Raw genomic sequence first — 26,147 nt, forward strand, 5'->3', positions numbered from 1 at the left:
CCACTCCCTCCGCGTCGCAGGCGGCTGGTGTGTAACTATTCCTGTGCTGCCTCCCCGGCGAGGCACAGAAGTTATGAGTCACCGTGGGGCGGCCAGCAGCGCCATGCCACAGCACCAGCGCCGGAGACACGGCCCCACGGCTGCCGGAGCTGCCACCAGCTCGGCCACCATGAAAACATCAAGGGGAAAAGGAGCAAGGGAGGGTTTCCACGGTGGCCTTTGCTTGGTCCCCCCCCAACCCAGCCCGTCTTTCCGGCCGGGACACGTTCGCCCTGCCAGGCTGCGCACACCCACCCACGCCGGCAGCAAGGCTCAGACCTTTTTCCTCCTCTCTGGTTGTTGCTTTTATCTTGCTCCTCCCTGGTTTGGGGTTTGGGTTGCCTTTTTTTTTTTTCAGCTGTGGCTCGCCTCCCCACACCCCTTGCTGCGCTGCTGTGGGGCAGGGCTGGAGCACACGACAGCCCCAGACACCCGTTTTTGGGGCAGAAAGGCCCAAAGATGAGCGTCACATCGATGCCGAGGCTCGATGCCGCTCTTACATGGAGCCATCTTCCACCCAACCTGCTGCCACGTGGGGCCAATTGCCCTCGCAGGGGCTGCGCCACAGCATGGGACAAAAATTTTCCTACAGAGGTGGAAAAAGGAAGGGGGGAGACAAGCAGGGAAGGCTGTAATTAAACAAAAGCAGAACTTAACGAGCTCCAACACCTGACCCCAGAGCTTCGCCAGGAGATAAGGCATACTTGGAGGACTCTACCCTGAGCCGAAGCCAAAGGTCCCATTGTTGCGGTGAAGATTTATCTAGCCAGAACAGACCTTAAATCCAGACAGCGCTGCAGTCGTTTCCTTTTTCACCAGGGCAGCTGTAACACATGGAGTTTCTGTGGCTGGAGGGACTCGAAAGGGAGGGAGCAGGTTGGGAAGGGAAAGTCTGACACAGGGCTCAGCTTGGGCTTTGTTAAAATGCCACACGGGTGTTTACGTTGAGACCGAGTTTCCAGGAGGGAGGACACGCGTGCCCTGTTCCCATCGCCTGGAATTGGCTCCTTGGCAGAAGCCAGCTTGCCCGGGATGGGGATCGAGCGCTGGCGCTGACGGTTAACGCCTCGCCAAGGAAAGGTGGCTGCAGAAAACACGTGGCTGCTATTAGAAACCAAAGGTTTAGCCCATCTGCTTGGGGATTTATTACTTATACCTGGGCTCGAGCAACGGTTTAGGCAAAGCCGGCTGGCTGCAGGAGCGCGCGTGGGGTCAGGCAGGGCTCAGCGCCGTTGCAGACAGAGAGAGGGAGTCGTTTTGTAGAGGTTGGCGATTTATTCCTACTCACCACTGCGCACAAGTTCTATAAACGTTAAAAAAATAAGTATATATAAAAGCATGTTCTTTACTCATTTTCAATACCGTGGTGATGGCAGAGAGTAGGCTTCAACATGGGAAACAGTTGTAAAAAACAAAACAAAACAAACAAACAAAAAAACCTGTTCGGAGCAAGTAACAATATCAGCTTTTCCCCTAAAATTAAGCTATTTCATCCATTCAGGGGGTTGAAGCACGGCCAGAGCCTCTTCCTTCCCCCCATGCTCCCATGCAGACATTCAGTTCAGATCAGACTGGATATTTTGCGGGCGCATTTTGCTCATGGGACCCTGCACCCCATGGGATGGAAGACTGGAGCAACCCGACCTGGGAATTCACAGGAGCTTTCTTAATCTACAGGAAGGACACACTCACACACCGGTCTTTGTCCCCAGGGAAAGATAATCGGTGACTAGAAAAGGAAATGGCAAGTACGTACAGTGAAGTCAATCACTAGGTACCAGAAGAAATAAGCTTGAGAAATATTGTCAGAGTTCAGGACTTTGTGTTGCAGGCATGAGGGAGAGTGTTTTCAAAGTGGGGGAAAAAAAATAAATCAACAGCTGGGTTGCTTTTCAGAAAAAACCCCCACACATGAAGAGTAAGGGGCACACCAGCCTTCCGCAAGAAAACACAGAAACCCCTTTCCTTTAAAGGAAGCTTCTAACCTGAAGTCAAATTAGTAATACATTAATTGGGAAATCCTCATTTATCACAAAGCTCTCTTGGAAACAACCCTTGAAGGCCAATGCAATGTTCATCCCAAGTCCTCCTTTAAGCCATAGGAGAGAGACAGAACCGACTGGCCAGAAATAGAAGCTAAGCAATAGCTTAAAAGTTTGTTGTTTTTAAAAAAACCCAAACCTTTAAGACTACTCAGGTAAAGATACAATATCCTCAAGTTCAGTGTTTTTAAACCAAAACACTTGCATCCGTTACAAATGCAGTAAGTTTCCCAAGTTTCAAGTATAAAAAAAATCCAAACAATCCAGAAAGTGTTTGCCTTCATTCTTATACCACTGTACAGGATAATCTTTTAAATTAAACCTGGGGACCCTGAAAAATTAAAGAGTGTTTTCACTCTCAGGAGAAGGCAGAACTTAGGTCCTTACCAGGAATGATTTTTTAAATATTTCCAATGACTTGCTGACTACAAGGAGTGAATAACTCCACTTTACGAGATTAAATTGTGAGGGGCTTCCAAACTACACGATTCGGGCACTGATCAACTGACGGAAGAGTAGAAAGGTAACGCTTTTGAACACATGGCAATCCTGAGGTGATAAAAACCAAACAGCATCGCAGCACTGTCCCCGGCCAGGGTGCAGACAGCCTCTCATTGCTTTGCTGATTGTCTGCCTGGCTTTTTTTCCTGCTGGCCTCTTCCACTGCCTGGTATTCCTCGGCCACGGCCACCAAACACACCTATAGGGCAGAAAGAAAAGAGCACGGATGTAACAGCATCACTGTAAGCCAGTAACATCTCCCAGCTGCTTGGAGCTCTATGGCTATTTATGTTTTACCCAAATGCATGCCTGTTTTCTAGTCTTAGAAGCAGAAACGGGACTTTTCGATTTCAGCCTTGTCAGTTCCAGACTCCGTATTTATGAGGAGCATAAACTTATCCCCCCTTGCCAGCAAGTTCTGCGATACCTCGCCGGGGTGTTAACGTGCCCTCTAGCTAGCTGTGCTATCATCGTACATTGAAGTGAACTTCTTCTGAAAAATAGAACCAAGGAAGTGATACCATGTTTTAAATCCAGTGGGATGAGGAGGTTACACTGTGTCCCCTGAAAGCTGTAAGGGCAAACCAAAAGCAGCAAAGAGGGTGACTCAGTTTGAAGACTGCTCAGCTACAAAACAGAAAAAATACGTCCCTCTGTCACTGCCTCGCTGCTGGTCAGAGCGATCCACCACTCCAGAGAGGGCACTGGGTACAGCACACTGCCAGGGAGGTGGCAGGAACCGGGAAGCTGCGGCGAGACCCGCTGCAGACATACGAGCGTCCTCATACCCGAGAGCTGCGACCGTCTTTTGTCATGGGAGCTGCTGAGCCCACCCCCGCACTCCCCTCAGATTCACCCCAAACAGAAAGCTATTCTAGGCAGTAATTTTTATCTTGGCGTGCAAGCAATAAAGGGACTGTGGATCTACCCTGCCAGCCACCTCCGCACAAAAGACAGAACCCAAAGGAGACCCAGTCTGGGCACCAGGCAGAATTGCTTCTCTAGAGCCCTCTGCTCTGATTGCTTCATTGAGGAGGCATGCCTAGACCAGAGGCAAAAAAAAAAAAAAAAAAAAAAAAAAATTGCTCCTAAGCCTGCAGTCCTTGGGATGCTCACAGGGCTCCGGCTGCTCCCAGCGAAGCTGAGCAAAGACTGCCGTACTTCTGAATTTGGCAAGCCAAGAAGTAAAAGACGAAGGATTACCAGTGTCAGAAACAATAATCCTTTCAACTGTGTGCACAATTATAGCTTTACTTCTGCCTGCTGGCCTCTCAACAAAATTGTCCTGCCTTTTTTTTTTTCCTCCTCCCTTCATGTCTCAGTAATGAGAGCCAAACCTTTTAGCTAATTAGCAAATGCCGAAGCTTCCCTTTAAAATATTCCATCAGCGAATTTAAGCTGCACATCAAAACAGCAGGGAACTCCACCTCAAACAGAGCTCAGCTCTGCTCTCCACAAGGTAGATATTTCCACAGCAGAGAAAATATTTCAGCTAAAATGTTTGTCCAAATAACCATATCCAAAAAAGCTGTTATGCCAAGCGCTTTGGACACTGAAAAGGGAAGGAGGAAAAATAAAGGCGCCTTCAGATTTGTAAAGGTCACTGTTGCATGCTTGGAGCTTCCAGGAGGTAGCATGGGCAGCAGCAATTGCAGGGGTTTTTCCTCCAGAAGTCCCTGGGAGTCGGAGACGCCGCACATCGCGCGTCCCAGCGTGGCGTGATGGCCCCAGGTAGATCCCAGCTGTCCTACCAGGATTCCTTGCATAGTCAAAATGCAGGCAGCTCGTTAAGGGTGCTCTGTGGAGAGACTCTGCCCAGGGTGCTCTGTACAGAGACTTTGCCCGTCGGTGTCTCAGTCCCCAGGGCTTCTTTTAAAAGCTAAGATTTCCTGGGCCAAACCCAATTTTGTTGTAGCAAGTGAGCACACTCAGGATTTTAAGCTCCTGCTGCAGGCTAAGCCTGTATCGAGAGCAACCCTGAGGCTGAGCGAGGTGACCACAAAGCAAAAATCACAAAGACGTGGCAGGAGGGGTGAGCAGGAAAGGAGAGCAACGGCTCTTGGGCTTCCAGCAGGGCAGTTTGGGGAGAAAAGAGCAAATACATCCCCAGGTTGAAGTGCTCCGAGATCACCTAACCCCATGAAGTGGGACAGGGAAGGAAGAGTTGTTTTGGTGACCTATTTCTTCATAAGTGGCAACCTCCCCTTTTATCAGAAAGGAATTATTCATGTCGAGCAGGAGGAACACAAACCCTCAGATATTTAAAAAAAAATAAACAAATGAACAAGTCAGGAGATCAAAAGACCCATTATAATGGGAGAAAAGATGATGTTTTTCTATCGCTGCCATGGTTAGAGCCCAGTCTATTTTCAAACAGAATAGCCATTTGTTTCCCTCCCAGAGTTGTTAAGCTAACAGACACCAGTTTTGTAGGGCCATGCTCCCAAACCAGCCAGGAGGGGTAGAAACCAAGTTCAGACTCTCTTAAGCTCCTGCCCAACCCCAGTAACGAGGGAGGCACATCCCTGGCACAAATCCCTTCTATTCTTTGGCACAGGCTGCCTTACAAGCGAGGCAACACGCTCGCTCAGCTAGATCTCACACAGGAGCGGCTCTAGCTTCTCCCAGACACGCAGTCCCAGGTTTAAAGCTGAGAAGAGCCATTCCTTGCACAAGAGGTGAAATTTAAAGGCAGGGATCCCGCTCACCCCTCTCCGAGCTGAAATACAAACAGGATCGTTACCTCGTCCAGCACCTCCAACACCACGGCCCTTCTGTTGCTTCTGCTGTTGCATCCCACCACGGCCTCTGCCCTTGGACACCACCTCTTCTTTCACCATGTCAATTATTTCATCAGGGATACGCAGGTATTTAATCGTGCTGCCACGAATGTAGCACTCTGGCATTCTCCAGAACTTGTCTCCATCCTATTGGGGAGCAACACGTTAGCCTACAAACAAAACCTGGTGCTTTTGTTTCACTTTTGGGGCATCTGAATATTTCCATCACTTCTGGAGAGTGCAACAGCTCCACCAATCTTTTCTGAAAGTGTTATCTGTAACTAGCTGCAAAAAAAGGGTGTTTTTTTTCCTCCAAAACACATAGCCCTACAACCTGGGGGCGGGGAGGGCACTCAGCCACGAGCAACTGTAGTTTCAATCTGTTCCACAACTGCCTCTAACACTCGCAGAAAACGAAGGAAGAAGAGGCTGAGAAAACAAGCACCTTCCCTTCTTGTGTAAGAAGGGAATCGAAAGCGGGAATAGAGAGGCAAGGGTGGTAAGTTACAACAGCTACAAACAACCAACTCTGGCAAGAAAAACGCAGCTGCAGTAAAGGCGTATGCACGGCCGGGTTTCTTCTCCAGCAGCCTCGGCTGGGAGTCACCTCACTCCTTCACTCCTCTGGGGTGTGGATGGAGCAGTGAGGCAGGTTCGGAGCCAGCTGGCTGCAGGGTGTGTGCCACCAGAGCACTGTAACTACAGCTGTGGAAAATAAGGAGCTTACAGTTCATATATATACAAAAAAAGAAAGTCTTCAGGTGCCTAGTTACGGAGCAGCCCTCTCTGTATGTTGTTTGTTCGTTGTTTAATGCAGTTTCAGGGTTCTCCTTAGACGTAACCTATGAGGGCTTCAGCTCCCGCGTACTGAGGGTGGCTGTGGGAATAGGAATCGAGCATCAAAGCTGAACAACAACTCTGCTGCCCATGATGTAACTGGGAGGAGGGACGGGGACCCACCTCGCCCCGCTCCGCCACTGCAGCCCTGGCTCGGCAGCAGCTCCGTCAGGGTTTGGCTGCAGATGGGATCACTCGAGCCCAGCGATTCTCAAGTGGCAGCATGCGGATGAGGCATCTGTCATGTCCCAGAAGAGTGGGTTAAACAAGAATGCCTCATTCCTCCTCTCCCGGGATAAAATAGTCAGGTTTCCCCACCACCACCACCCCAGGAGTTATTTGGGGCAAGTCTGCCTGTACAGGCAAGTCCTTTGCGCACAAGACAAGACAGAGAGCAACAGTCCTCTTCCAAAAGACACCCAGCAAACCCCACCCTGCCTTGGATCTGCCTGGCTGCTCCTTGGCTCGGGATGCAGGAAGGGATGGAGCCAGGCTCCCTCGCTTCCTCGTTCCGGCCTCCCCGGAGTAAACAACCGCCCCCCGCCCCAGGCCGGGCCAGCCCGTCCGCCGCCGCTCCGTGCCATCTAGTGGCCAGTCCCCACCAGTGCCACCAGTACAACCCGGGCAGAGGCTCCAGCTCCGCTTTCACCCGGGCTTTGGAGGCGTTTTGGTGTTTTAAGGCGGGCGGAGGCGCAGCTGATGAGCCCGGCTGCTTTGCTGTGTGAACAGGATCCCTCTAGGTCACTCAGAGGGAATAAAAGCTGAGCTACTGCTCTTCCACAGCAGAGCACAGAGCCGTAGGAAGCGACTTCCCAAGGAGAACGACAATATCCCCCGTGTCGTGGGCATGGATAAGGCTTTGCTGTCACCTCCTCTTAGTCCCCCTCCTGCTAAATTCAACAGCGGTTCCTTCCCGTTTGTCCCACCACAAACCAAGGTGCGCCCACAAATTTCTAAGCCCCACTGCTCCGCCCCGAAGGTCCCTCTTAAACCTCGCACAAGATGTTTACTCTGTCATATCGACGTGAAAATGTGCCCCAGCAATATCGCTCAAAGCTCTCCTGCTGTGGAGACAACAGGTACTGGGAGTTTGCAGAGAGATTTTTCAGAAGAACGAGGATCTCTGCCAGACTCTCCCATTGAGCTCTGATGTTGTGGGGCAGGGAAAGAGCAATGACAGCTGACATCCATCCGGCTGCCGTCTCCCACAGCACGCAGCCAGTAGGGACAAGACCAGACACTTCTGACTGAGGTCAAAGCCCAAAACACAGATCACAATCTTCTGGAGCAACTTTGGCCAAGGGCGAAAGTACCAGACAGCGCAGAGCCTCAGCGCGGGTAAACAACAGGCTCCTCCGTTTTGATGTGGAGAGTTAGAGGGTGAGAGACAAGCAAATTAATAAAAGTTAGTGCTGTGTTTGAAGCAGACCTCGCTTCTCGGACAGCATGCGACAGATGAAGGCTCCGTTCTTGGGAAACCCAGCTCAGCATCACGGCACGGGCTGTCGCACCCCATCTTGCGGCCCCCAGCCCCACACCGAGAACCCTCTCGCAGGGGGAAACGCTCGCACGGCATTTCTGTGTTGTGCAGAAAGCCACCCCGCTCGAGCATGCGGGCGAGTGCGTTCCTTCATTGCAGCTATTATAAATAGCTATATTAAACTTGCAGTTCAGGCAGAAGTCACGCTTCCAGAGGAGCGATAGCCTCTGAGCTACAGCAGAGCCAGCCCGACTGCAGGGCCGGAGGTCGGGCACCCTCAGGGATGCTCCCCAGGGGCACGGACGGTGGGTGACCCCTGCCCGGCTGCCTGGGACGGGACAGGGTCCAGCCTTACCCGGGACGTGCAGATGACCTCCCGCAGGTTGATGTTCATCCAGTTGTCGCAGCTCACCAGGTGCCCGTTGTACGTCTCCCCATTCTTCAGCTCCACCAGCTGCAAGAGACAGGAGTCACGGGTCGCCGGGCCGGCCCCGGTACAGGAACCTGCCCCCCCCCCCCGGTGTCACCACACGGCACCGGCGAGCCTGAGACCGACCGGGGCTGTGCCGCGCTGCCGGTACTCACCATGGGGTGGTTCTGCGCCGTCTTCAGCAGGGACAGGGGCAGCTGTGAGAGGAAAAAGAGGAGAGAGGCCTCAGGCACCGCCGGGAACCGGGACACCGGCTGAGAACCGGGACACCGACCGCGACACCGAGCACACCGCCCCCGGCGGCGGCGGAGAAAAGCGAGCCGGGCCCTTCCCACGGCTCCAGCCCCCCGGGTCCTGCCGCCCTCCGGGCCGGCCCCACCGACCACTCACCATCGTGCCTGAGCCCCGGAGCCGCCGCCGCGCCGGGTTCTGCCGCTCAAACCGCCCCCGGCCCCGCGCGGGACCAATCAGAGCGCGGCGCGGCCCCGGTGGAGCCAATCAGAGAGCGGGACACGGTCTCGGCCGTCAAGCAACGTCGCGAGAGCCCGGTCCGCGTCTTTACGACAGCGCCGCAAATTGAAGAGCGGGGCGGGAAAGCGGTGGAGTACCCACAGTACCCCGCGGCTTCCCGGCGTCCCCTCCCGGTACCCGCGGATCCAGGCCCCGGTTCGTGCTCTTCCCTAGGCCCTTCCCGGGGGGGGGGGGAGCCCCACGCGTGGTGGGCTGAGCGTCTTATAACGGTTTAACCAACTTCCACCGGGGCCCGCGCTGAGGCGGCAGGGCCGGAGCCCCTTACAGATTTCCTGCCCGGAGGGCACCGTTTAACGGTGAAACAGCTCCGGGCCCAGCCTCTCCCGGGTGGCCCCACCACCCGCCCCCTCCCGCCGAACAACTTCCGCCCCGGCGGCGGAAGCGGTGAGCCGTGGGCCGCTCTAGGCGGCTGGGCGGTGCGCGCTCTGTGGCCGCCCGTAGGAGGAGGAGGAGGAGGGGGGGGGTGTGTCCGCTCTAGGAGGCTGGGCGGAGCGCTCTCGGTGGTGTCGAGGGGGTGGGGGCGGCCGCTCTAGGCGGCTGGGCGGAGCGCGCTCGGTGGCGGGGCGGGGCCGCGCGCTCAGTGCGGGGCGGCGGCGGCGGCGGCGGCGGGACGGATCCGCGATGGAGAAACCGCGGCGGGCGGTGGTGGTGACGGGTACGGGGCGATGGGGGCGGTTGGGGGAGCTGTCCTGGGGGGGGGGAGATCCTGAGGGGGAGGCTGTCCTGAGGAGGAGGGGGGGGCGGTGAGGGGGTAAATGGGGGGGGGGGGGTTGATGGAGGACCCCTTCTCTGAGTGAGTGAGGGGGGGTGGGTGGCCAGGAGCTGGAGGGAGGGGTGCTGTTCCCTCAGGGGGTGACTAAGAAGGGGGGGGGTTGTACCCTGGGTGGCTGGTTTTGGGGGGGGGGGGGCTGTCCCCTGTGTGGGGTGCTAAGTGGGGCTGGGGGGGCTTGGGGGGGCTGCTGTGGGTGAGGGGGTGTCAGGAGCTGGGGTGGGGGTACGTTGTTCGGTGAGGGGCTTTGCGGCGGTTTTCCTAACGCTTGGTGGGGGGGTGGCTTTGGGATCCCCCTCTTCCATCCCTGATCCTCCCCAAGAGTTTGCTGGCTGGGGAAAGAAGGGGACTGAATCTTCCAAGGAGCGGGAAAAACAATTGGGGCGTGCGTGGCGGGGGGGGGGGTATTTGCTCACTGACCGCCCCATCCCGAGCCGTCAAGGTGTCGAAGCTGTTATCAAAATCACCCAAGCAGCACGGCAGAAGCGCCTCAGGGAAGAATAAGCGAGGGAATGAAAGGCCCCGGCGTCGCAGGCGAGAGCTTGTCAGGCTCCTTTCCCCGGGGTACAAAGGCCGGACGGCTTGATTTGTGGGGAAGGCAGTTCTGTGACAAATGGGGAACTCGGTGAAACTATTCAGGTCTCCCCCCCCAGCAGCTGAAGTTGAGGCCGTTTGAATAGCAAGCGCGGGGGCGAGGGGTTCGTTGTCGTTGATGCGCTGGAGCGGTTTTAATTGGAGGCAAGTGTCTTTGCAGAGAACAGTTGCGGAGAGCGAAGAAGCAGGTGGCACATTCTGGCTTTCCCAAACCTGTATCTAGTGCTGAGCGGCGGTGACTAAACAGAAAACTTGCGTCAGTAAATACTCTGCTGCTTGCAGTACTTCTTTCTCTTTTTTTCCCCCTGTTTTCAGGGAAGTCTGTTTCTAAAATGCAGTGGTTATCTTGTCAGGTCTACCCGTATTCAATAATCAGTCGTTAGTGTCATGCTAAATTCCTTTTTAAAACTAGCAATGGCGTTGTGTTCCCGTTCAGTTACGAGCATGTGCTCGCTGAGGATAAGTATTATTTGTGCGCAATTTCTTTTTTAGAACTGTTTAAGGAGATAATCCCATAAAGATCTCTGCAGCTGGTTTACTGCTAATGAGCCTTGGAGGGCCCTATTGTGGATGCGGAGGAACTCCTGGGCATGCTCGGTGGAGTTTGATACTGCTGACAAAAGTTGCTTATCTTCTGCGAAAGAGATAACATGAGGGATCTGTATAGGAGATGAGTCAGAGGAGCAATTGCCCACAGTTGTATTTGTGCCAGTTTGCGTTTGGCTCCAGAGTGAGAGGGTTACGTTACATGCGTGGGCACCTGTAGAACTTCAGCCTTCCAGTGGTTGAATTGTTAAAAAGGAATAGATGTATTTTATTTCTCTTGTAAGACTACCACGATTTCTTTAGGAATGAAACATAAGCAGGTCGCGATTGTTTGTTTCCAGAGAGTCCTGTAGGACATGGCTGAATTGCAGAAGCAGCTGAAAAGGCATTCGATTATTCGACTTGTTTGCCCATGCTGCAGTCGTAGCTTGTCTTAGTAACGTTGGGGGTTTGCTCACAGGAAAACACACCTACAGTTTCATTTTGTGGAGACCTTTGGGAGATTTATTTTGGGGAGATACCGACATTGGTTAGCTTGTAAGAGATCCATCAGCGTGGATGAGCCCATGCCGTGCAAATTCCTTACGTCGTCATGTGCAGTATAACCTCAGACTCACTGTTGATAGCAAATAGAATGTTTCCATTAACGTGTCATATAATATTTGTAGTCCCTCTCAAATCCTTTCACGAGTTAGACAAAATTTATGGCTCCTAATTGCATTAGGCTCATAGGGTAACTCTGACATTTTAAATTAAAGCATATTGACGTTGCACCCAGATAAATTGCTTAACCTTTGTGTGCTTGCTCAGGAAAAGATGTTATGGATTACTAGTTAACTCTAAGTTACTCATTAGGAAATTTAGATGTGGCGAGTAAGTATTTTTGATAACGCTATCATAACCTTTGCTGCTTGGTGTAGGTGGGTTGTCAGCAGTATTTTATTTCCTTGTAAGGCATAACTAATCCTAACAGAGATCTCGGTGAAGACCTGAGCAGAGAAGAAATATTTGAGACAGGCTTGTCCGCATTTGTGGAAGCATCTGCTGTGGGCTAAAACAATCAGGAATAGAAAATCCAATAATAATTCTCCTTCCTTGATATCGGTCAACTTATCTGTTAATAACAAGTTTTTCTAACCTGGTCAGAAAGGAAAAAACATGCTTCCTCAGTGTCTGTTGGGAAAAAAGAGTTTCTTTTGAGGCAAGCTATTGTTTTCCTTCACAGTACAAGGTGTATAGTTCAAACATTTCTGTGAAGGTCTCTTATTTAGTACTTGGATGTGAAGTAAATAGGGATTAGGCATTAGAAGAAGTGGGTTTTCTGTCAGGATATATAAACCAGGAAAGCGCAGACTGCTTTGCAGCTTTAAGTTTAGTCAAACCTGTGAGGATGACTTCATCACTGTGGATTTTTACTTCTCTTCCAGGGTTTGGTCCGTTTGGAGAGCACGCCGTTAACGCCAGTTGGATTGCAGTTCAGGTAACACTATAACTTTGTTCTTAGCGAGTTAAAACAGAGAGCTGTGCTGGTAACATATCTGTACCAATTTTAGTTTGCAGCTCTTTTATAACTTGTCTTCCCAGTTTATTAACTGAGACCGGCTCGCTCCAGATATCCAGATGGTCAGCTGGATAATGTTTTATTCACTTCTCAGAAAACAATCCCTTAGCTAGTAGAATTTAATGAGACTGAGTTAATGTAGCTGAGGCAAGTAAGGAATTCATAGGCCAACTCCCTAGATGTGAAAGATGTTAAATGGGGCAGGGAGCCTGGAATCTTCCTCTGCCGTAAAGAATTAAAAATAAACAAACAAACAAACCTAGAAGAATTTTTATGTTCTTCTCTCAGTTCTAGCTTGAATCTGGGCAAATTGGTTAACCTTTACGCCAAGTCTCATCTGTAATGAGACTTCTACCTCGTAGTATTGTGGACTCAAGCATACTGTGGAGTCGTCCAACATGGGTCTGAATGTCAGGACTCTGACTCCAAAGAAAAGCAGCCGCCGCTGCCTCCTTTTGCGCCTCAGTTCCTTCTGTGGCCCCCTGCTTTTGGCGGCGGGTGAAGCAGGAGGTGTGAGGGGATCAGGCAGTGTTTGTTGCTCCGGAGCCAGCCTTCTCTCTGCTGAGAAACAGCAGCAATGGATGCTTGACTGACAGAGTTGGACCTTGCTGGAGACAGGAGTGCTGGTGGAGGATCGTTGCTCAAGCAGATCGTACGCGCTTGAACAAATCAAGTTTATGCCACTTGTAGCTGCGTATCTGCATAAGCATGTTCGTCTGTGTAACACCGATACGTTCACAGATGAGAAGAAATCTAACTCTTGCTAGATGCCTAGCTAAACTGAGGAGTTAAGGTTGCTTGCTGTAGAAATGTTAGCTAGGGACAGTGCTGCCACATTATCCTGCTTCTTCCTTATTTGTCACTTCTGGATGTGGTTTATGACAAAGCTACTGGGAATTCAAGGGTACCTTTTAGTACAGTTGCCCAGGGAATTAAATCTATTTTTCTCTCCAACACATCTCTCTTGCCTTCAGAGCTCTGAGATTAATATCTTCCTTAGAATGCTTTTAAATTAAATCACAAACTCTAATCAATTACAGTCAACTAATGTCCAGATGTCTAATGTGTTGGCTGGTATGAGAAGATGAAACCTTTGCCTCCAAGAGCCTTTTGGAAATGAATATATTTGAGTTAGGGTTTGCTCGGTTTGAGTTTGGGGAAAAACGCAAGCTGCGTATGTGAACAAAAAAATTGCACGTTGCTGAAATTTAGTAGTGGGGCTAATTGATTTGGTTTGTTCTTACTCATGTAATGTCAGTTATTGTAAACAAGCTACTTTTATTCTAGAGGAGATAGACAAAAGGGTATTGTGCTTCTGGAACAGGAAGAGTGGTGGGTGTTCTGATGTTGCTTACAAAACCAAACCTAATGTATAATTCCTATGAAGAGAAATGGCGTGTCATTCCTTCAGCCCGGCAGCTCGAGGCACTGATGGCTGCTCAGCTGTGTGGCTGATAGATGAAGTAATCGCGTGCATTTTAAATTCATTTTATGGGCTTCGGGGTATTTTGAGAGTATAAAACTAGAGTTGGTGGTGTGCGATCTGCTGCGTTGGAGCCTGTCTTCCTCTGAGTCCTGTTTAATAGCTCATGCTAGCTTCTAACTAAAAACATAAACTTTCAGGCAGCGGGGAGGATTTGCCTTTCCTTACCCTGTTTCAGCCCCGAGAGGCCCAGACAAAAAGGAACAGCATGTCTTTGAGCACATGCGAGTTGGGCATTGTGCAAGTTTCAGACAGGGGACTTCATGGAGCTGAGTGGACACAAAGGCGTGTCTGAGTTTCTGAATCCCAGACGGTGTGATCTGCATTTTAATAGAAGAAAAATCAATTAAACAATCTTTGTAAATCCTTCCTAGCTTTAGGGCTAAGCTAGTTCTGGTTTATTACATCTTTTATTATCCTGCATCCTGAGGATAAAATTCTCTGCTTTTCTTTCCAGTCCTCTTTTTGGTTTTATTTGGCTTCTTATATAGAACATGGATATGGTGTGTCTTTTCCCTCTGACTGCCGTGAGTTTATAGCATAGCTGTTTGTTTTTGAAAGCTAAACGATTTTTACACGTGGTTGCCTTAAATAGTGGCCGTCACAATCCAATAATGTGAAGATGAAATGTTTGGAGATTTTCACGCGTGGGGGAGAGATTTCCTATAAATTCAGAGTGAAGAATAACTTCTTTCTTTTTTAAGGCTTACGGTAAAAATATTTTGTGTTAATGTGGCTTTGCTGTTCTGTGTTTTCATCGTTTTAATATTTCCTTTGAGGACCTTTTTCAGCTGCAGTTTTTGCTGGGGAGGGACCTTCCTTTCAAGGAGAAGTTACTGAAACGGGCCTTTTCTGGCCTCCCCGGTGTGACTTGGGTGTAGACACAGGTGTGCCCCGTGGACTGTGAAGCTAATGGGCTCCTGCCTTCATCCCCCCGAAGTGCTTCTGGCTGAGCCGGAGGAGGAGGAGAGAGGTCAGAGTGCGTTTTGACATTACTAAGGACAATTACTGTCAGGGTGTCTAGACAGACCTGATAAGGATATTAAAGGCTCACAAAGACAGCCATTGTTGAGGGGTCAGGGAATCGGTCAAACATGTTCGTTTTTCTGTATTTGTCAGGTATACAAGGCTGTGGGTAATAAGTTGTCTGGGGGCCAGCGTACATCTTTATTATTGAATGGAAGCGCGCGAACGCTGTGTTGGGTTAAAAGAAAGTTGTGAATTTGTGAGGCTAAGGTTTAATGTGCTTGCGTTTGGAGAAGGTAGCTGTCACTGAGATGGTGCGGCTCATACGGCCTGAGGTTTCTTGCTCGCTGTAGATACTCATTCTGCACAGCCAGTAAAACTTTCCCTGGTCAAATTCATCTTTAGGAGCTGTTTCACGCTCTTTAGAGAAGTGATGATGAATTCCTACCAGTTAACGCTCTGGAGATGTTCCTAAAGAGACTGACTTGTATTTGAATACTCTCATTTGTAAACTACTTACTTTATTAACGCACCACATAAACCAGCTAATGTTTTGAAGGCAGATTTGTGTAAAGAAGATGTGATGAAACATCACTTAGCATCCATCTCTGGTAATGAATGTCTGTGTGTGCCAGACACTAATCAATACAGCAAGCCTTTAATATCAGACTTGCCCTCAGAGCCAGAGCAAGTGATTTATCATTGTTGTTGCTCATATCTGCTGGTCCGTGAAAGTCTTACTCTTGCCTTTGCTGCATGTTTTAGTTATCCTAAATCTTGTTACACTGTCTGTGGTCTGTACAAGTGTGAAAGGTTTTTTTCTTCTCAGCAAAGAAATGACTCGTGCTGATAACTACAGAAAAAAAAGGATACTAAGATACTGCTCACGTTTATATAGAGGAGGTAGAATTGTAATGGGGGAGTCCAAAACCCTCCACTTCTCCTCTCTTTTAAACTGTCTTTAATTTGGAATAATTTTAAACTTAGGGAAATACAAGATTTGAAATGGAGTAAGCTTCATTGAAATAGCTAATCCGCACTCCTTAGCCTGAAGTTTGCAAGTATAATCTCTGTGTGCAGGAAAATAAAGCCTAAGAATTGCATGAAAGAGCAGCTCTTGGCTCTGATCACCGAATCCGAACCTGAAATAGAGATAACTTAATCATTCAAGAATATTTTGAAACGTCCTTTGATAGTTTGATGGCTTCTTACATTGATGTTTCTACCTCAGATCCATGAGAACAACTACAGTGCTTTGTGGATGTGAGAGTTGCAGGTTATTTTCTTGCTGTGCATGCAGCCCCTTTGATGTTAGTGCAAGTAATCATTCTGAGCTTTTGGCGTGAGTAAGCTTGCATTTTTCAGCCGACATATCTCTCAGAGGAGAAGAGCAGCACCAGATGACAAGCTTCTGCTGTGTATTAACTTGTGAAAAGCTGGAGTTGGTTCTTCTAACTGAAACACAGGCCTGGTGACAGAGATGGAAGAGCGCACAGCTCCTTCTGTCTTCAGAGAGAAAGATGCACTTGCAGCTTCTTTCCAGAGGAGACAGAGCTATGGGAGGACTCTGACTAAGGCTGTCAGCTCTGTGGCATGTGCAGTCACTTACCAGTCTTGAAAAGCAGCTGTAAAATTTTTCAGAGTGCCAAAAAATGTTGTCTTCATCAGAGGGAAACTCGATCTGTGTTAGATGGTGTTGGAACTCATTAAACACGATAGCTGAAGTTGCTTCAGCCGCTGGAAAAGTGCCTCCTGGTGTGGATTTGCACAAGGCTCTGAGGTTTGAGCTCAGCTGATGATTTTGTTTAAGAACATTCTTTTTCAGAGGCTTCAGACCATGTGGGTGTTTCCTTTCCTTGGGTTCTTGAAAGTTCGGGTTCGATGGCTCTAAAAGGTTTCACTTCTGATGAAGTCCTGTTCTGGGCTAGACTGGTAAAGCCTGAAGTACCAAATGAGCAAGCCTCGAACTGAAGCCTTACTGGTGAGACTGGAGTGTTTTGAAATGGAGGCCAAAGAAGAGCAAGGGAGAAGTGCCCCGGAACGTGGGCTGCATGTAGAGGGAACTCAACAATGTTGGGATGAAACAGTGTGCTTTCCAGTCAGGTATACTGAGGGGCGGGGGGGAAAGATCTTTCCTCTTCCCTCCGGTTTTAAAGAAGTTTTTGCAAGTTATTTAACTGACACTTTGTGTTTTAAAAGGTTTAAAGGAAATTGGCTGAGTTTATTGCCTGGATATTTGGGATGTTTTCAAGGCATGGCTTTAGTTAATGTTACAGAGGGAGAAATACTTTACTGCGTTAGTTGAATCACTACAGTGGTAACAGGTCATGTTGCAAAATTTACGTACAGTGTATTAGGTATAGGTAAAGGTAGCGATGGAAACCAATTTTACCTTTTGGAAATAGGCTGTGTTTTATTCTAGATTCTGCCAAAATAAAAGTAAGACAAATATATTGAGGAGGATGTGCCAATGTTGCTTCAGTTTCTCATATGAGGAGTGTTTGCTAATATTTGTGGAGACTCATAGACACAGAATCAAAGCCTGGTAGTACTGTCACCTAACCCTGGGAGCTCTTTATCTGGAAACAAATATGAATTTGCTCTCCAGGCCAGCAGTCCTGAGAGAGGACAAATTAGACAATGAATATAATCCTCCCAATTCTACTTTCTCTACATAATATCTAGTTCTTTCAAGAAGTGAATATGACTATATACCTCTATAAATAATGTAGCCAACCTTTCTTTTGAGTGTGGGTGTTGCTGATAACTATTGTCAGTTAAGTGTTGATTTCTTTGTTATACACACATCAGAGCAAAACAAACGGTCCTGTGGGTGAAGACTGTTAACGCAGGTGGAGAGATGCCTTTGTTGTTCCCTGTTATGTTTTTTGTTGGTTTTTTTACAGTGCTGTTTACAAGGTTATACAGCCTGTAGTGTAAGCTGATGTTAGTCCCTCACAGCAGACTCACTCTGCCGTTAAACCTTCCAGAACTATTCCCTCTGCTGAGCTTGTGTCTGACCATCTTGGTTTTGTTATTTCCTTATGTTCTTAGGAGTTGGAGAAGCTAGGACTGCGAGATGACGTGGATCTGCACGTCTACGAAGTCCCAGTTGAATACCAGACAGTGCAAAGACTCATTCCTGCATTGTGGAAAAAGCACAGTCCACAAGTGAGTGAGTAAAGGGAGGAGGAGAAAAGACACAGCAAATGGTTGAAATCTGTCACGCTTACAGCAACAAGCATAATGTGAAGTCCTATTTTTAATGCCTGTTCAGACTAGTAGTCCCTCGCTAGATCTTTTCCTCTTTTGTCGTGAGAACATGTGAATTTGTAGAATTTTATAGCTCAGAAAAGAGTGCTCCAATTAACGGGAGCAGTTGGTGTGAAGAGGCCGCTGCAAAGGGCTGTCTAGACAGCTTGCAGTTAGTCTGTGCCACCTGGGCTGTTCCAGGGGTGGGCTCGGCTGTGAACGTGCCAACGTTCATTTTTACCCTGATTAAATTACAATTTAGGTCAGGAGCGGGTGAAACAAGAAGAATGGTTCTGTACTGGACCTACAAGTTCATTGACAAAATGACTTGTTACTGTGATATTCATGCAAGAACTCCTGTAACAACTCCATCAGTCTTTAACTGGGAATAGCGGGCTGTTGATTTTCCACCATTTGTATTTTGGTTGATCTAACTTGTTTCTTTTCTCTTGCAGTTGGTGGTTCATGTAGGTGTTTCGGGTATGGCTACGACTGTAACTCTGGAGAAGTGCGGCCATAATGTAGGTTACAAAGGCTTAGACAACTGCCGTTTCTGCCCAGGCTCTCAGTGTTGCGTAGAAGGTGGCCCAGAATGCATCGATTCCATTATTGACATGGACACAGTTTGCAAGAGAGTCTCGGCGCTGGGGCTGGACGTCACGGTCACTATATCTAAGGATGCCGGCAGGTATGGGATGCCAGCGATTGATGGGGAAAATAGACTCACACTGTAAAGAATGTTCCCTTCATGCTCAACTCATGAGGCCTGTATGATTCATACACTTTTCACTTCTCATGGGGCTGGCAGTACTGTCTCTTTTTCAGTGGTCACCCAATCATCAGGGCAAAAAGAGAGATCTTCACATTTCTTTGTCCTATATTTGATTAAAGCAATTACACAGACTCACAATACCTGGCTTGTATTCCACACTTTATTGCAGGATGTTGCTGCAATGCTGAATGATAATACACAGTTCATCCTGTCCTGCAGCTTGCGCACTGTATTTGTCACTTGTTGCTAAATAAGCTCTATTCTTGTATTTCAGATACCTCTGTGACTTCACTTACTACACTTCCTTATACCAGAGCCGCGGGAGGTCAGCTTTTGTTCATGTGCCTCCTCTGGGAAAACCATATACCGCAGAACAGCTGGGTCGGGCACTACAGGCTATAATAGAAGAAATGCTCGATGTTTTGGAGCATTCTGAAGACAAAATCAATTGTCAGCACGAACACTGAAAGTGGGCAGAAGCTATTCTAGTATTGCACTTCCAAAATTTTCCCTGCTACTGAAGTACTGGGGAAAACGGTCTGAAACATAGAGACCCAGAATTGGAGACTTCAAGAAGGAAAATTCCACTTCTAGAAATTGACTTTTTTTGTCAGATGTGTGTATTTCAACCTAGGCAACAAAGGATTCAAAATCTCTTCTTTAAAACACCTGCAACTACTCATTTCTGAAGTGACTGAAGTGTGTGTGCTGTGCTTTATCCAGAGCTTATCTGTCAGCCAAGTGACAGCTACTGACCAGTCTAATACAGCGCAGATGGAAGGTTTCTCATCTGGACTTGGCGTTCAGGTGCAGGGAGTTGATAACCCAGTCTTCTAATGACTAGTTCTTAAGTTGAAAGGTTTGCTTTTGTTTTGGTTTGGTTTTTTCCCCTCTTTGGCCCAAATTATAGGTTATAATGTAAAAGTACAACTGAAAAGAGTTGGAATGGTGTGAGTTTGTCTGTTGTAAAACAGTACTTGGTGGAGATGAGGAGTCTTAAAAATTGCTTTGCTGAAATGGAAAAATATTTGACGCACTGATTTCTCACCCCACATTGTCGAAATACTCGTAGGATCCTCTGTAATGTACTGGTTAACTGGTAGCTGCAGATAGAAGGGATGTGTTTTAGGTTCCTTTTGTTGTGGAGCAGGAGATAGCTTTTTTTTTTTTTTTTTTGTACACAGTATGAGCCTAACTTGCGCCAAATATTTCCAAATGTCTTTTTTATTATGCTCTCGATGCCACCTTCCTCACTCAAGTCAACCATATACCTCCTGTACAAAACACATTGTTTCATATGTGTATAAAACAAATCATTAGCGGTTAAATAGCTTTGCTAAAGGCCACTTTCTCCGCAGGAGATCTTTATCCTAGACTCTTGGTGCTAGCTGTTATTTTTAAGGTGAAGGTTGAGTAATTTATAACTTCCTTAGTTAAAAATTTTCATTCTTGTTAAAGGTTAGAAGAGTAATGTTTAACTTAAATTCGAAGTTGCCACCTTGATTTATTATAGGCATAAATATGCAAATGTGCGGATTCGAAGACATTCTGCCAAATCAAATCTAAAAATCTTAAACCTATTCCTGCTGTCTGTAAACCAGAGGCAATTATTTGAAAACTAGGAATTTTGCTTAGAGTGAGTATTTTGGGCTGTTTATTAGTGTCCCCCTCCCAATGGGAGGGTACAAAGTGCTGCTTCTTGTGTGAACTTTCCCAGTAATTAATTTGGGGAAGTGTACATGCAGGTTCTAAGCAAGACTTGAAAAGTGGTTGATGCTAGTCGTGCGTGTAGGGTTTGCTGCCAAATTACAAGACTCCAGCGAAAGACAGATAATATTGCAGTGGGAACAGACACAAAATTGGTAATTGATGACCGGTAGGTCTCATTGAGAGGCCATTTAAATGAAGAGGTCTGTGATTTGATTCTAATACTTTTACAAATATATATATATAAACCAACATTCTGAACTCTTCTAAAATACCATTATTTTAATTTTTCTAATTATGAATGATTCTGCTATAGTATCTCTCAGTGAGAGCTGCCATTAACTTGCTGTTTTCCAGTAGAAGTCTAGTGACAAAGGAAATACCGCTTCTCCTTGTAACCCTCGAGAGAGGACGAAGACTTCTGCAGTTGTAATAACTTTGCTAAGGGGACCTGTGTATGAAGGTGTTTGGATAGACTTCTGGTTTACCGAGGAAATTACTGCTGTATTTACAATACAGGCTTTCCTGATCAAAAGAGTTTGCCTTCAAAGTAAATATTCTCTTTTGCATTCAAATATGAAGTAGCACTTGTCAGATTGTCAGCAGGCAGGCAGACTTTCTGATTAGTAATTTATTATATTTAATATTTTGTTTAAATATTTGTGGTTTGACACGTTTTTGCAAATAGTTGAGCTACTTATCTTGTAGGTTTATTCCTTTATCTGGTAAGAAGTTTTTGTCATCAGTGTATCTTAGCTGCTAAACTTTTAAAAGAGGAGTAATTCATGTATTCTGGTAAGTTCAGCAATTGATTTAAGTAATTTTCAGTAATGCTATTTAATTTACGTGTAACCTAGTTGTGAATAAAATGGAAGATCAACAGTTTAGTGAGGCGATAACAAAAAAAATGACCGTGGAATCGAAGCGGCCATAGGAAGGGCTGGTTGGACCAGCGGTGCCCATGGATGCCGTGGGCAAGGTTTGTCTGCCGGCTGTCCCTCGCCTTGAGCAGAGAGGGTTGGAGTAGGTCGCTGATCAGGCTCTCTTTGCGCTAAAAGTCTCTAAGCGAGATGTGCCCTCTCTGTCCATGTCTGTTGAATGTTTATGCTTCCTTTGAGTGTATGAGCGGGCAGCCTTGGAGATCCCCGTGGATGTGGCTGAGGAGGAGTGGCTCCAAATTCATCGGCAGGGAAGGTAGACAGCGGCGGCTGCGTGGGGAGAATGGCTTTCCATGCTAGTTTATTCAGCCTGTGGAGTTATGTCCTGTTCGACACCTGTAGATATTCTTTCTTGGGTCCGCTCTGCTGTTCAAGGGGAAAATCTTGAGCCAATTTCTGTGACTGCTGTTTGTCTAAGGACTGCAGTGGTTGTGGCCTTCTACGTGTCAGTGTTAAAAATCTCATTTTTGGAAATACTTTGCTTTGGGCATTGCTTCGAGCTGTGCGTTTCCTCGTAATCTGTTTTTGTGAAGCTTCCATGTGATCAGTTTCTTAGAAAACATAATTTATTATATAATCTTTTTGCATTTTTGAGAATTAGTCCTCAGAGATTGTATTTGTAAAGGGTGTCTTGGTGGTAGAGAAATTTTGTATAGTGAAACTTTTAAAAATGGCATTAAACTAATTTTATTTAATCTGACCTAAATTAAATACTTTTGTTTTTTTGAAAGTTTTTTGTTAAACTCATTAATTCATAATGCCTTTCCCATAGGTGCATATTTTCTTTGGAAATATGACATCAAACTGATGCAGAGCTTCAAAAAGCTGATGTTTTGTGTAATGCTTACTATCTGCTTTCTCTTCCAGATCATCGATAAATAGAATTTGCTAATTTGCACTGACTGGGAGACCTGTTGCCAACCACAAAAAATTTCGTGCTAGTGAGTAAGCGTAGGAAGTTCAGGTTTAGTGTTAATTACTGTGCCTGCGATTTGTCAAATGTAAAAGCTGGTAAAGTTTTAGAATCCTGTGATTGCAAAATTGTCTCTGGGGATATGCTTCACGGAGAAACGGGGGTGAGAATATTTTGTGTGGAAGAGAGAATTAGGGAGGTTCCACTGTATCGGGTCTGATGTCATTTTATCTGCTTGCCCACAGCTTGGAGTAGGAACTGGCTAATGCGTTGGAGAAGTTTGGTGATGACAATTTAATTGTTTCAGTTATTAAATGCTGCGGAGGATTTTGAGGAACTCCAGGTACTCGTAAACTCCTTCATAATTTGGTGACACTGATGTCGGGAGATACTTCCTTTGAATTAAATATGGTAATCTGCTTTATGAAACACAGCAAAAAGAAACTGTAAGCTTGAAAGTTTCTTTATCTTAAAGACTCATGGGGGACTTGATGATCCTTATGGGTCCCTTCCAACTTGAGATATTCTATGATATGGTTGAAGGTAAACACCCATTGTACATAAGCAATTTTTTTGGCGGGGCAGCTTTTGGAAAGGATATAAAAATCTGTAAGATCATATGGAGCAGTTCATGCTTATCTGGAGTATTCCCCAACCTGGTTGCTTCCTCCTAAATGTGGTAGTAGTGGGAAGGGATGAAAAGGTCATGAAGATGGTTAGAGGTATTGAGTGTGGTTGTGACATGAGACTGCAGCCAAGAACTGCTGAGCTTCAAGAGTCCTTCCAGGAGGGACCTGACCGAGGGTGTTCAGAGGTTTAAGACTTCAGGACAACTAACCGGTTGCTCTGCTTTCACCCTGAAGAGGAGGGAATGCGAAGGCAAGGCGTCTCGAGTAAATTTGAGATAAATGCTTCCTGGCTGACTCCTTGCAGAAATTGAGAAGGCGTTTACATGCAGCATCACGTTGTAAAGCATTGCCTAATGCTTGGGTACTGCCTGCTGCCCACAGCAGAAAAACAGACTCATTGAACCAGGGCTCTGATCTAATATGTCAACTTATCTTTATCTCTGTAGGGTTTGTACTGCACGTACTGTGGTAAGTCAGGTAGGAAACTGTACTATTTGTATTTACTTACCTAGACAGTCATGCTTAGATGTAGCATTCAAACTCCGGTGTGTCTCTCACTGTTCTGCCGGTTGTGTAGGCAATATTTAACCTTTTAGTGCCTCAGTCAGCTGGCAAAGGGGATTATTCTGGGCCGCTGTCATGCAGTGCCATGCCTGGAATAAAAGCCCAGGAGCTTCCAGGCCTGCAGACTTGCAAATGGACAGCACAGGCTCCTAGTGTTGTTATTTTTGTTAATGAAAAGTCTAAAAAAGTTATAATCCACTGAAGTTGCTTCTAATACTCGAATAATCTTCATTTGACTGAGTGCGTGATTTGTTGACCTTGCATGCGGGCTTTCTTATGAAATGTATAAAAGGAATTGCAGTAGGAGGAGCTTCTTAAAACCAAAAATGGGAAAACCATGTAAATGAATTGGTAACTCCCCACTAACACGAGAGCTGGCGCTAGACTAAAGCAGCGATTATGGTCTGACCGTGTTATTTCATCGTTTAACTTGTGACTCGTGCATCTTTTTTAACTTATAGGGTGTTTCTAACTCTCTAACCACACAGCTGATGCTCAGACACTAAGCTACTTTAAGAGTGAGTGGTAGTGTTTGAAAGCCGACTGGAAACCAGTTATGTTTAGACGTAAAAGTACACTTGTGTGGTTTTTTTAATTATGATTTTCACATTTCATCCCGCGGTGCAGATAATAAAATTGTCGGCAATTAATTTGTACATACTTTCACAAAGTAACTTCCTTCCTGTTGTCTCCTTTACTTACTTTAATATGCTATCCGATAATATTTTAATGAGAGAAATTTCAGAGTTGCAAAGGCTTTCTTTCAAACTTTATCTGTTGGCTTGGATAAAATACCCCTGGTTGATAGCATAAGTACACATCTTGATGTAGATGGATTTGTTATATTTGCACCGGAAACCCTAATGTTTTGCAGTATAAAGTGCACTTTTTCTTAAAAAACTTGTATTCATGTCTGATTAGTGTCTTATGTGATGAAAGTGATATTCTGCCAAACCTCCAAAGCTGAGGATATTGTTAATTCTTCATCGTATTAATTGAAACCCGAGATCTGCTTCTGCTCAGTCTATTTTAAGACAAAGTAGAGAAGAAAATGCCTCCCCATAGATAGGAATTAAATATAGGAAGTGAAACTATACACTGCCCTTAAATAAAACGCCGTGCTACTTAAATACACATTCAGGTTTTCTATTGCACCAGCTTCTTAAATTGCAAATGTTTACTTTGATTAAACAGGGAGTGCCTTGTCCTGTGCTGGGCTCGCTTTTGGAAAGCAGAGTGGTGGTGATGGGGACAGATGAGCCTTTCGCACATAAAGTGGATGGAAAGACTGGGCTTTTGGCACTGGGAGAAACTGCTGAACTTGTTCGGTATCCCCTTTATCCAAGGATGCTCTTCAGAAACTGCACTGAATTGAGTTCTCGAGGTTTTCTGACACACACTCGGACCTGACAATGGAAAAAACAGAGTATTTGCTACTTCGTTGTCACTCTCGGTTAGGCTGGCCAAATTTGTGAAGGTTATTCTGTCTCTTCTTTAAGGTTAGGCGTTTTGTTTGGACTCCGTTATGCATGTTACAGCATCACTCAGCCTCTCTGGTCCTCTTCGTTAATTGTGGTGAAATAAACAGTTGTCTGTCTGGGTATCTCAGGTGTTGCCAATCTCATGCTTATCAGGACTCTTGGAGCTACAATTCTAAATCTGTTGGGGCTTCTGTTTTTCTCAGTGTGTTCTTGCAGTGCCTTGTAAAACCAAACAATCTAGTGTGTCACAAAAGGGCTGTGTAATAAAGAACCGTTAACGTACTTTCAGCTTGCTATTGCTAGACTGGACTTTGTAACTGAAAATTTAAACCGATGTTTCAAAGTAAATAAAGAGTTTAACTCTGACTCCTGGTGTTCTTTAACAACCATCAGAAGAAGTAATTTTCAAAGATGCCTTTTGTAGGGTGGTAATTACATATCAATGATCACAGACTGACCAGATAACAGCGTATTTGGTTTTATACCATTCCCTAAGCACCTGCTGCTGTTGGAGATGAGCCCTGGGACGGTGCAGATCCCCTGCCCTGTCCTGCATGGCTGTTTTTCAGAATGGGAACAGATGCTATCTAGGCTCCTTCTCTTGGACTTCAGCTGCATATCTTAGATGTTTGTGTCATATTATTCAGAAGAATATTTGGAAGTTTTATCTTGCCATCTTCTATTACGTATGTGTGTTTCTTTTATCTATTATGTCCTTTCTTTGTACTCAGAGGTAAATTTTCCAGCCCTTGCTTAGACCACATAGCCTAACGGAGCAACGGACATCCTTCTAAACAGAGTGCTGCGCTGAAATAGTTATGCAAAATTTGTTCAACATTACTGGTATTAAGACAGAGCGGCCTGGGGAGTGTCCTTCCCCTGATTTGATGACGACTCTTCAAAGCATGCAGCAGCACGGTTAGTTCTTGAGAGCCTGTAATCCTGAAAGCTTTGGGGAGCAAAAGCTACTGAAGGGTTTTTGTTTCTGAGTTTGAGACTTGCCCATTTCACACCGAGCTGGATAATTCCAGGAAGCAGTGGTGAAAGGATCTGATTAATACCCCCGCCTTGTATGTTTCCCACACCAAAACCACCAGTTCTACTCAGATTTTTTTAATTTTTATTCATGAGGAAAGGCTTGATAGAAGCTCTCCCTGGGTCTTGGAGAGCAGAGTTTGGAGCCGCAGTCCTCCAACGATTGGAGTTGCCTCTCTGCATCCTCAGCTGGAATGAGGACAAGACTTAACTCTGGTTTTAAGCATCTCCCCTGCCCATGGCATTACTTTAAACAAAGAAAGAATAACTCTTCCTTCTTTGTTCTGAGATGAGGTA

General features: G+C 46.6%; 2 protein-coding genes across 4 annotated transcripts; one reads left to right on the forward strand and one right to left on the reverse strand.

Annotated features, from left to right (window-relative positions):
* Positions 1-1,364: 1,364 nt before the first annotated feature.
* On the reverse strand, positions 1,365-8,763 carry LSM4 (LSM4 homolog, U6 small nuclear RNA and mRNA degradation associated). The gene is made up of 5 exons (XM_069790398.1): positions 8,500-8,763; positions 8,265-8,306; positions 8,035-8,133; positions 5,326-5,509; positions 1,365-2,781 (listed from the first exon to the last, which is right to left on the reverse strand). Exons 1-5 carry the CDS (start codon positions 8,500-8,502, stop codon positions 2,693-2,695), a joined length of 417 nt encoding a protein of 138 aa, XP_069646499.1. The 5' UTR covers positions 8,503-8,763; the 3' UTR covers positions 1,365-2,692.
* Positions 8,689-25,181, forward strand: PGPEP1 (pyroglutamyl-peptidase I). 3 transcript variants are annotated; one of them, XR_011325914.1, is made up of 6 exons: positions 9,208-9,295; positions 11,977-12,029; positions 17,614-17,730; positions 18,267-18,499; positions 18,858-19,442; positions 24,529-25,181. XR_011325914.1 is itself a non-coding variant. In XM_069790397.1 (5 exons), exons 4-5 carry the CDS (start codon positions 18,294-18,296, stop codon positions 19,048-19,050), a joined length of 399 nt encoding a protein of 132 aa, XP_069646498.1. In that variant the 5' UTR covers positions 8,689-8,775; positions 11,977-12,029; positions 17,614-17,730; positions 18,267-18,293; the 3' UTR covers positions 19,051-25,181. The 3 variants fall into 3 exon arrangements, 2 of the variants coding, with proteins under 2 accessions (XP_069646498.1, XP_069646497.1); XM_069790397.1 differs by lacking the exon at positions 9,208-9,295 and adding an exon at positions 8,689-8,775 and having other exon boundaries at positions 18,858-25,181; XM_069790396.1 differs by having other exon boundaries at positions 18,858-25,181.
* The last annotated feature ends 966 nt before the right edge of the window (positions 25,182-26,147 follow it).

The sequence above is a fragment of the Haliaeetus albicilla genome, chromosome 8 (assembly GCF_947461875.1).
Source record: "Haliaeetus albicilla chromosome 8, bHalAlb1.1, whole genome shotgun sequence".
Lineage (NCBI taxonomy): Eukaryota > Metazoa > Chordata > Aves > Accipitriformes > Accipitridae > Haliaeetus > Haliaeetus albicilla.

Coding starts and splice junctions, on each gene's coding strand:
- LSM4 (XM_069790398.1), bottom strand. Junction 8,134..8,264: donor CGGCGCAGAACCACCCCATG/GTGAGTACCGGC, acceptor TGTCTCTTGCAG/CTGGTGGAGCTGAAGAATGG. Junction 5,510..8,034: donor AGGTCATCTGCACGTCCCGG/GTAAGGCTGGAC, acceptor GCTCCCCAATAG/GATGGAGACAAGTTCTGGAG.
- PGPEP1 (XM_069790396.1), top strand. CDS start 9,262: ATGGAGAAACCGCGGCGGGCGGTGGTGGTGACGG. Junction 17,731..18,266: donor GGAAAAAGCACAGTCCACAA/GTGAGTGAGTAA, acceptor TTTCTCTTGCAG/TTGGTGGTTCATGTAGGTGT. Junction 18,500..18,857: donor ATATCTAAGGATGCCGGCAG/GTATGGGATGCC, acceptor CTTGTATTTCAG/ATACCTCTGTGACTTCACTT.